This window comes from Cebus imitator, unplaced genomic scaffold (genome assembly GCF_001604975.1).
Source record: "Cebus imitator isolate Cc_AM_T3 unplaced genomic scaffold, Cebus_imitator-1.0 Scaffold94, whole genome shotgun sequence".
Classification (NCBI taxonomy): domain Eukaryota; kingdom Metazoa; phylum Chordata; class Mammalia; order Primates; family Cebidae; genus Cebus; species Cebus imitator.
The window spans coordinates 3012972-3023851 of record NW_016107409.1 but is presented as its reverse complement, the minus strand read 5'-3'; the positions used below and the strand labels follow the sequence as shown (position 1 = coordinate 3023851).

Genomic DNA, 10880 nt, shown 5'->3' with positions numbered 1-10880 from the left:
AAAAAAAAAAAAAAAAAAAGAAAAAAAAGAAAAATTAGCCGGGCATGGTGGTGCATGGCCTGTAATCCTAGCTACTCAGGAGAATGAGGTGCGAGGACTGCTTGAACCTGGGAGGCAGAGGTTGCAGTGAGCTGAGATCACTCCACTGCACACTCTAGCCTGGGTGACAGAACGAGATTCTCCATCTCAAAAACAAGCAAACAAACGAAAAGATGAGTCACTTACTTTTAAATCCAAAGCAAACAATTTAATTCAATAGCAGCATTACAAATATTACCAAGCAATTCTCACAGGTCATAATATTAACTCAAAGGTGGTTTTTTTTTCAGTGGGGGGATGAACAGAGGGAAAGAAGCACACAAGGACAATAGAAAAAACTAGCAAAACTGAAGGCAAAATTTTATTGTCGAACATATACAAATTAAAAGGACCACAGCATTCACTGAATACTTAAAATTACTCATAAATCACTGCTCTATCATGTAGATATGTAAGACAGTGTCCCTTCCATTCTATACAATTTATAGGAAATAAAGGGGTGAAAGGAATATTTTAAATGTTTAACCATTTAAACCATGAAGATATAATATCCACACTATGAAAAACAATGAATGATAATCACCTCAGTTTCTTCAACAACTAAACTGAAAGAAAAAAAGACAAAGAGAGCAAAAAGAGAAACCTGTAAGTTATAAAAGACCTGTGAGACTTATCAGTAACAATGAAGGGTCTGGGCGCGGAGCTCACGCCTGTAATCCTAGCACTTTTGGAGGCCAGCACAGGAGATCACCTGACATCAAGAGTTCAAGACCAGCCTGGCCAACATGGTGAAACCCCATCTCTACTGAAAAAAAAAAAAAAAAAAAAAAAAATTAACCAGGTATGGTGGCACTGCGCCTGTAATCCCAGCTACTTGGGAGGCTGAGGCAAGAAAATTGCTTAAACCCAGGAGGCAGAGGTTGCAGTGAGCCAATATCGCGCCACTGCACTCCAGCCTGGGTGACAGAGCAAGACTCCATCTCAAAATAAATAAATAAACAAACAAACAAATAAATAAAAATAAAATAACAATGAAAGAACTTATTTGAATCCTGAGTCAAGCAAATTGTAGATGAAAAAATGATTTGAAACAACTAGAGAAATTTGAATGACTGGGTAAGTGATTATTGTTAATTTACTAGGTACAGTAATGGTATAGTGACTCTTTTAAAAGAATCCACATTGAAATATCTATGGCGCTATAAAAAAAATTGTAAATAATTCCAAAATGTGCTATTTCAAACAAGATATAACTTGCCTAACACTCAAAAATTTTTTTAAACTTTTGACAATTACTTCAGTTGTACCATTATTTTTATGTGTTGTAATTCTCTAACCATAAGCTGGAAATTTTTCAGGAATACAACATACCCGGAGAGCTTGTTCCTTTTTGATGCCTTCTACAATATCAATAGGTTCTTTAATTATTGCTTCAGGAGTCTCAGCAGCAACATCTTCAATGTTGACGCCACCATGTGAACTTCCTATTAATACAGGACCCTGGCAAGAGGAGGAAACAACCAAACTCTAGATTTATTTTACACCCATCAACGAAACTTTAAAACTTACCTGTGCACATTATCAGATATGAGCATCTATTACTCTCTACTTACATTTTAAAATTTCCTTGCAAATTTATTCTCACATCTCCAGCACAGTGTCCTCTTATAAATATTCAATTAATGAAAAAAAGTTAAAGAAAGGAAATAATGGCTTGCCTGCAAGAAAAATAGATTTAAAATATACACAAAAACTTACACCACAATAGCAAAGACTTGGAACCAACCCAAACGCCCATCAATGATAGACTGGATAAAGAAAATGTGGGATATATATACCATGGAATACTATACAGCCATAAAAAGGATGAGTTCATGTCCTTTGCAGGGACATGGATGAGGCCGAAAACCATCATTCTCAGCAAACAAAAGAACAGAAAACCAAACACCACATGTTCTTTCTTGTAAGTGGAAACTGAACAATGAGAACACATGGACACAGGGAGGGGAACATCACACACAAGGGCCTGTCAGGAGGTTGGGGGCAAGGGGAAAGATAGCATTAGGAGAAATACCTATTGTAGATGACAAGTTGATGGGTGCAGCAAACCACCATAGCACATGCACACCCATGTAATAAACCTGTACATTCTGCACGTGTATCCCAGAACTTGAAGTATAATTAAAAAAAAAAAAAAAACAACCTTACACCAGATATGTAAATACGTATATCTGAAATATAACCTATGCATTTTTCATAAAAACTGAGGGGATGTTAAAAGTATTGCTTAAAGCATTAAAAAAAAAAAGTCTAAGAAAAGGGAAAGTCTAAGCTCTAGCCCTACTGCAAGACAATGAAAAAGAAAGCTGGCCAGGCGCAGTGGCTCATGCCTATAATCACAGCACTTTGGAAGGCCAAGACAAGAGGACTGCTTGAGCTCAGGAGTTCAAGACCAGCCTGGGCAACATAGTAAGATTCCATTTCTACAAAAAATACAAAGACATTAGCCAGGCATGGTGGCATGCTCCTGTAGTCCCAGCTACACAGTAGGCCGAAATGGGAGGGTGGCTTGAGACTGGGAGATCAAGGCTGCAGTGAGCTGTGATTGCACCATGGCACTCCAGCGCGGGCAACAGAGCAAGACCCTGTCTCAAGAAAATAAAGTAAAATAAAATAAATAAAAGAGAAAGCTAACTAGTTTGAAAGGATATAGCTCTGGCTATTATCATGAACAATATGAGAAGATAAGGTATCAATACTAATAATTATTTACCTTTAAGTCCTTGAAAATTAAGAAAAAAATTGTAAATTATCTAATAGATCTACTAATTTATGCATGAAACTAGAAATAATGTTAACATAAAAAAAGAGGCATGGTAAAAGTGTATTACTAAAGATTACTTACTGACATAGGAAAATACTGATCTGCAGTTGGTTATATAGTATATGTTTATATGCGGTGTTATGTATGAAAAAATGATACAAAACCCTAGATTGTATCCTCAATTGTATTATTTAACAGTGTGTTTCAACATGCTCACTATTGACAGAAACAAACAAAAAAGAGTGGGAAACAAAATATTAAAAGACTTTTGTTATTTTAAATGCAACTGTTTTCCAAAAAAAAAAATTTTTTTTTTTACAATGAACACACTGCTCTGTTTTGGTATCCGTATCATGCTGTTTTGGTTACTGTAGCCTTGTAGTAGCATAGTTTCAAGTCAGTTAGCGTGATGCCTTCAACTTTGTTCCTTTTGCTTAGGATTGTCTTGGCTACACGGGCTCTTTTTTGGTTTCATATGAAATTTAAAGTAGTTGTTTCTATTTCTGTGAAGAAAGTCCATGGTAGCTTGATGGGGATAGCACTGAATCTATAAATTACTTTGGGGAGCATGGCCATTTTCATAATATTGACTCTTCCTATCCATGAGCATGGAATGTTTGTCCATTTGTTTGTGTCCTCTCTTATTTCCGTGAGCGGTGGTTTGTAGTTCTCCTTGAAGAGGTCCTTCACATCCCTTGTAAGTTGTATTCCTAGGTATTTTATTCCCTTTGTAGCAATCATGAATGGGAGTTTACTCATGATTTGGCTCTCTATTATTTGTGTATAGGAATGCTTGTGATTTTTGCACATTGATTTTCAGTTTCTCATTATTGTATATTATATTGGATGTGAGTTTTCTTATATGGCCTCCTGAATAGCTGAAACTACAGGCACCTGCCATCACGCCCAGCTAAGTTTCTGTATTTTTAGTAGAGAAGGGATTTCACCATGTTGGCCAGGACGGTCTCGATCTCCTGACCTTGTGATCCACCCACCTCGGCCTCCCAAACTGCTGGGAGAATAGGAGTGCTGGGATAACAGGCATGAGCCACCACGCCCGGCCCATACTTTAAAAAAATATAATACAAGGGGCTGGGCGAGGTGGCTCATATCTGTAATCCCAGCACTTTAGGAGGCTGAGGCGGGCAGATCACAAGTTCAGGAGTTTGAGACCAGCCTGGCCAACATAGTGAAACTCCGTCTCTACTAAAAATACAAAAATTAGCTGGGCGAGGTGGCGGGCGCCTGAGGCTGAGGCAGGAGAATCACTTGAACCAGGGAGGCGGAGGTTGCAGTGAGCTGAGATCACACCACTGCACTCCAGCCTGGCGACAGAGACTCAGTCTCAAAAACAAAAACAAAAAACAAACAAACAAACAAAATATACATATAATACAAGGTTAAAGTTATCAAAACAGCATAATGCATAAAAAGAGACATATAGACCAATGGAATAGAACAGAGAATCCAGAAATAATCCCTCAGGTATATGGTTAAATGATCCTCAACAAAGGTGCCAAAGCTACATAAGAGGGTAAAAAGAACAGTCTCTTCAACAAACAGTGCTGGAAAAATTGGATATTCACATGCAAAAGAATGAAGTTAGACTCTTACCATATACTATATGCGAAAATTTACTCAAAATAGATTAAAGACCTAAACTTAAGACCTGAAACTGTAAAACTCATAGAAGAAAACAGGGAGAAAAAAGTTTACAACACTGGATTTAGCAATGATTTCTTAGGTATGATACCAAAAGCAACAGGCAAAAAAAAAGCAAAAATTGACAAATGGAACTATATCAAACTGAAAAACTTCACAGCAAAAGAAATAATCAACTAAGTGAAAAGGCAATCTATAGAAGGAGAGAAAATATTTGCAAACCGTATATCTGGTAAACAGTAGAAATCCAGAATATGTAAGAACTTCTACAGCTCAAATGGCCTGTAGGCATAGGAAAAGATACTCAGTATCACTAATCACTGGGGAAATGCAAATAAAAACCACTGTGAAATACCTCACACCCTGTATGATGGCCACTATAAAAGAAATAGAAAATGAATGTTGGTAACGATGTAGCAAAACTAGAAGCTTTGTCTGCTGTTAGTTGGAATATAAAATGGTACAGCTCAGCCAGGCGCAGTGTGGCTCAGGCCTGTAACCCCAGCAGAGGTCAGGAATTCAAGACCAACCTGGCCAACATGGTAAAACCCTGTCTCTACTAAAAATACAAAAATTAGCCAGGCATGGTAGCACGTGCCTGTAGTCCCAACTGCTCGGGAGGCTGAGGTGGGAAAACTGCTTGAACCCAGGAGGTGGGAGTTTGTGGTGAGCCGAGATCATGCCACTGCACTCCAGCCTGGGCAACAGAGCAAGACTCCATCTTAAAAAAAAAAAATACAAAAAAAAAATACAAAAATTAGCAGGGAGTGGTGGCAGGTACCTGTAATCCTAGTTACTCAGGTGGCAAAGGCAGGAGAATTGTCTGAACCTGGGAGGTGGAGGTTGTAGTGAGCCAAAACTGCACCACTGCACTCCAGCCTGGGTGACTGAGTGAGACTCTGCCTCAATAAATAAATAAATAAATGAGTTAATTAATTAATTAATTAATTAAAATGGTACAGCAGCTATGGAAAACGCTATGGAAGTTTCTCAAAAAATTAAATAGAATTACCATAATATCCGGTAATCCCATTTCTAGGTATATATCCAAAAGATATGAAAACAGGATCTCAAAGAAATATTTGAACATCCACGTTCAATGCACCATTACTGACAACAGTCAAGAGGTGGAATCAATCTGAAGGTCCATCAAAAGATGAATGGATAAAGAAAATGCAGTATATACACAAAATGGAATAGTACTCAGCCTTAAATAGGAAACCTTGTCATACACTATATCATGAATAAACCTTGAGGACATTATGCTAAGATAAACCGGTCTCAAAAAGACAACTAATTCAGGTATCTAAAATACTCAAACTTTTAGAAATACAAAGTAGAATGGTGATTACCAGGGGCTAGAGGGAAGGGGAAGAGGGAAAAGCTGTTCAATGAATAGTTTTAATTTTGCAAGATGAAAAAGTTCTGGAAAAATAAAAAAAGAAAAAAAAATTTGGAGCTCTGTTCTGGAGATCTGTGGCACAAACTGTTTTACTCTCTTCTTTTTACCAACATTCTCCTTCCTTCCTCCTTCCCTCCTTCCTTCTTCCCTCCCTCCTTCCTTCCTTCTTTCTTTTCTTCTGAGTATGCACTATTATACTGCATACTCAAAATGGGTAAATTTTTTGTTGTTTTTAGACAATTAAAAAAAAAAACCTCTGAACACCAAAAGCTTGGGGAGCTTCGGGCTGGCAGTATTCCGCATACTGTCACACCTTAAGATGCAGGAGGATAAAACATTCCTCAAAACAGTGGAAACTCTGTGTTTGGGAACCCTCCCAGACCTTGTCCTATGTGTATTTTCATTTGGCTGGTTATGATTTTTATATCCTTTGGCTATAATAAAACTGTAATCATAATTTCCTGAGCTCTGTGAGTTGTTCTAGAGAATTATCAAACCTCGAATTTGTAGCTAGCTAGTCAGAAGTAAGGGGAACCTGGAGACCACCAAAACTGAGGCTGGTGTCAAAAGGGCAATCATGTGCAGGCTCTTAGTCTTTGAAGTTTGGCTAAACTCTGAGTACTTGGTATCAGAACTCTTTTCAATACAAAAAGAAAAACTGTTTTTAAATAAAAATTCATTAAGCCTTCTGAGGTTAAAGATGAGAACATCAGCAAGTCTAAGAGAAATGTTTGAAATGATGGTCTGATTTTCAGTTCCTCTATAAATTTCAAATGAAAGGGTATTCTTCAGTTCCTCTCTAGCAAGGCATTTCATAATTACAAGCTTTTACAAAGATCTAAAAAGCAGGAAAAAATTCTGATTGAAGAACCAATTCAATTTTAGTCATGCTACTGAAACAGAATATAGACAAATTAAATTAGATGTATAGATAATTATAAAATATAATTGTATTCAACAGGAGAGGTACAGACCAACAAATCTTTAAAATACTCTAATATTTTAGTTTTCCTTTTTATTTTAGTTTTACTTTCTCTTTTTATATCAACTGGTAAAAGAAATGAAAAGCCACAGAGAAGGCAACACTAGCTGAGAAGAAAAGTTAATATTAAATTTTCATAAAGTAAAAATTAAGTCTTCAATAATTGGTTGTAAGTTAGGGGGAAAAAAAGATCATTCATAGAAGAAAGTGGGGTCTGTATTCGTCTTAATTCCACAACCAATTAGAAAGGAGCCAACTTGCATGGGTAAAAAGGGGTTAAACAATGACTATAGTTCCGCATTTGGTCATCACTGTAGAATGAATAGCTATTTCACATTCAAACAATTTGGCTTCACTTTTAAATCTTAGTAATAAACTTTCAAAACAATTTCATTTCAAGCAAGTGGCTGAAATTTCAAATATATTAATAAGGCTACTTTTCACTTTATTAACCTAAATTATTCTTCTCTGGTTGGTATTTTTAAAAATTTGCCTTAAAATAGGCTTAAATGTAAAAGGCTTAAATGACAAAGCAGCCATATGATATAATAAAGATCTATAGCCGGGCATCATGGCATGCACTTGTAATCCCAGCTACTCAGGAGGCTGAGGCAGGAGAATTGCTTGAATCCAAGAGGCAAAGGTTGCAGTGAGCCAAGATGGCGCCACTGCACTACAGCCTGGGCGACAGAGAAAGACTCCATTTCACAAAAATGAAAAATTAAAATAAAACATAAAGATCTGTATTTAAATATATGTATATATAGGAAAGAAAATTAGAATTCTTACAGCACATTTTATAACTATTTCAGGCAAAGTCAAAAACTGATACAGGAAAATGTCCCACTCATTTGCAGCATACTGTGTGTTTTACCAGAAAAATAAAGTAGTAAATGTGATTTATTAAATAGACTTGACTTAACCCAAAAGTAAACAGGCACTAGGCAAATGTTAAGAAGTCTAATCTAACAAAGGTATCACAAGAAGAGTGGGTACTTAAATTCATTTTCTGGCACACCAACCCCATGGAAGATATGCCACGGAATCAGGATATGACAGGTAGTAAGGAAGACCAGTAGAACCTATGATACATCTCCTAAAAACAAGTAACAAAAGCAATTGTTTTTAGTTTTGTTTTAGTTTTGCTTTGCTTATTCTTTTTTTTTAAATCAACTTTTAAGTTCAGGAGTACATGTGCAGGAAGGTTTGTTACATAGGTAAACATGTGCCATGGTGGTTTGCTGCACAGATCATCCCATCACCCAGGTATTAAGCCCAACATCCATTAGCTATTCTTCCTGATGCTCTCCCTCCCCCTACCACCCCCACTCTGCCCCAGTGTGTGTTGATTCCCACCTTGTGTCCATGTGGTCTCATTATTCAGTTCCCACTTATAAGTGAGAACACAGGGTGTTTGGTTTTCTGCTCCTGCATTAGTTTGCTGAGGATAATGGCTTCCAACTCCATCTATGTCCCTGCAAAGGACATAATCTCGTTCCTTTTTTACGGCTGCATAGTATTCCGTGGTGTATATGTAGCACATTTTCTACAGAAATCCAGTCTATCACTGATGGATGTTTAGGTTGATTCCATGTCTTTGCTACTGTGAGTAGTGCTGCAGTGAACATACTGACGCATATATCTTTATAATAGAATGATGTATATTCTTTTGGGTATATATCCAGTAGTGAGACTGCTGGGTCAAGCAGTATTTCTGCCTCTAGGTCTCTGAGGAATTGCCACAATGGTTGAACTAATTTACATTCCCACCAACAGTGTAAAGACATCCCTTTTTCCCCAAAACCTTGCCAGCCTCTGATGTTTTTTGACTTTTTAATCATAGTCATCTGAGTGGTGTGAGATGGTATCTCACTGTGATTTTGATTTGCTTTTCTCTAATCATCAGTGATGAGCTTTTTAATCACACGTGTGTTGGCCAAAAGTATGTCCCTTTTTTTTTTTTTTTGGAAATAGAGTCTTCTACTGTCGCCCAGACTGGAACACAGTGGCACAATCTCAGCTCACTGCAACCTCCACCTCCCAGGATCAAGTAATTCCCCTGCCTCAACCTCCTGAGTAGCTAAGATTATAAGTGCTCACCACCATGCCCAGCTAATTTTTTTTTACTTTTAGTAGAGTCCGGGTTTCACCATGTTGGCCAGGCTGGTCTCGCACTCCCTCAGGTGAGCCGTCCACCTCAGCTTTCCAAAGTGCTGGGATTACAGGCATGAGCCACCACACCAAGCCTATGCCTTCTTTTGAGAAGTGTCTCTGTTCATGTACTTTGCCTACTTTTTAATGGGGTTGTTTGCTTTTTTCTTGTAAATTTGTTTAAGTTTCTCATAAACTTTGGATATTAGATCTTTGTCAAAAGGATAGAATGCAAAAATTTACTCCAATTATGCAGATTGCCTGTTCACTAGGATGACAGTTTCCTTTGCTATGCAGAAGCTCTTTAGCTTAATTAGATCCCATTTGTCAATTTTTGCTTTTGTTGCAATTGCTTTTGGCATTTTCGTCATGAAATCTTTGCCCATGTTTATGTCCTGAATGGTATTACCTAGATTTCCTTCTAGAGTTTTTTATAGTTTTTGGTTTTACACTTAAGTATTTAATCCATCTTGAGTTAATTTTTGTATATGGTATAGGAAGGAGTTCAGTTTCAATTTTCTGCATGTCTAGCCTGTTCTCCCAGCACCGTTTATTAATTAGGAAATCTTTTCCCCATTTTATCAAAAGCAATTTTTAATGATGAGTTAATTTCCATGCATGGTGCATTAACTCAATCAAAGGTGTTCTTTTTAGTTTAAATAGGTAACTGATTTTTGTTGTTCAACAGAGATCTGCCCAGAGGGATTCCCCAAAAAAATAGCTATACTCCAAAAAGTAGCACCAACCAACTCTACATTGGTCTAACGTGATAATATCAAAGAACATTACAATGTCTTGGGTCAAACAGTTTTACCAGTACTATAGTATTTTTAACCTCAATTATTATAGCCATGTATTACTTTTGCAATTAAAATAAAAACATAACAAAATGACAGATGCTGATATATAATGTCAATGAAAAAAATAAAATGTGAAAATAAGTGAATGTGTAAAAATATAATTATGTAAATTTGTGTAATATATGAGTTACTGCCATGGATTTTTAAAATAACTTACAAACTAAATTCTACCACATAGAATATCACTTAAGAATAAAACAGTGCTTTTTATTTTATATTCTGAGTGGATTTTTACTACCATCTAGTGTTATATCTTAAGAAATACTTCCTTATAAAAATTAAAAGTTGCAAAACACATTTTATATCACTCAAACATTAAGATTTAATTATAAGTAAAAAAAAATCACAATACAGAAAGTTGCTATTTTTTAAAAAGTTGTTCTACATAAGAAAATTATTTTCATGATTTTTAAAATTAGTGTTACTCTAAATTCTACATCAAATCCTTACTGGGGCTTTCAAATATATACCCAGTTTGCTTCAAAAAACAAGCTAGTTAACACACAGATTCAGCTTATAAAACCTAATACACTCAAAAAACAGGTAATTCTAGTATAAAATGATTATCAATACTCTCTCCCAAGTACCAGGTCTATAAAGGGATTTTCTCTTCACCAGAAGCTTTATATTCAACATTTTAGGTTCCATAAAGAGAGGAGAGCTATGCTAATGTAATACTCCTTAAGACCATATTGTCTGCAACTTAACGTCAACCCTTGATTTACTAAATATTGAATCATTTAGTGAAACAAACTCCAAACTATTAAAACACAAAACAAAACAAAAAAAATCTAAGAGGTTGAGAAAACAGAAGATGAAGCATGGATACACATTTTTCTAGTGGGTTTGGTGACTTTCTCTTTGGTTAGAATATTTTACTATGGGCCAGGCATGGTGGCTCACGAGGTCAGCAGTTCAAGACCAGCCTGGCCAACATGGTGAAACCCTGTCTCTACTAAA

At 36.4% G+C, this 10880-nt stretch overlaps 1 protein-coding gene across 2 annotated transcripts in view; it reads right to left on the bottom strand.

The window, feature by feature from the left end:
* SUCLA2 (succinate-CoA ligase ADP-forming subunit beta) overlaps positions 1–10880 on the bottom strand; it is a 50909-nt gene that overhangs the window by 28211 nt on the left and 11818 nt on the right. For both annotated transcript variants that reach the window (XM_017535962.2, XM_037741113.1), the window contains exon 5: positions 1411–1539. In XM_017535962.2, the coding sequence (XP_017391451.1) occupies positions 1411–1539 (129 nt within the window). The remainder of the gene's footprint in view (positions 1–1410; positions 1540–10880) is intronic.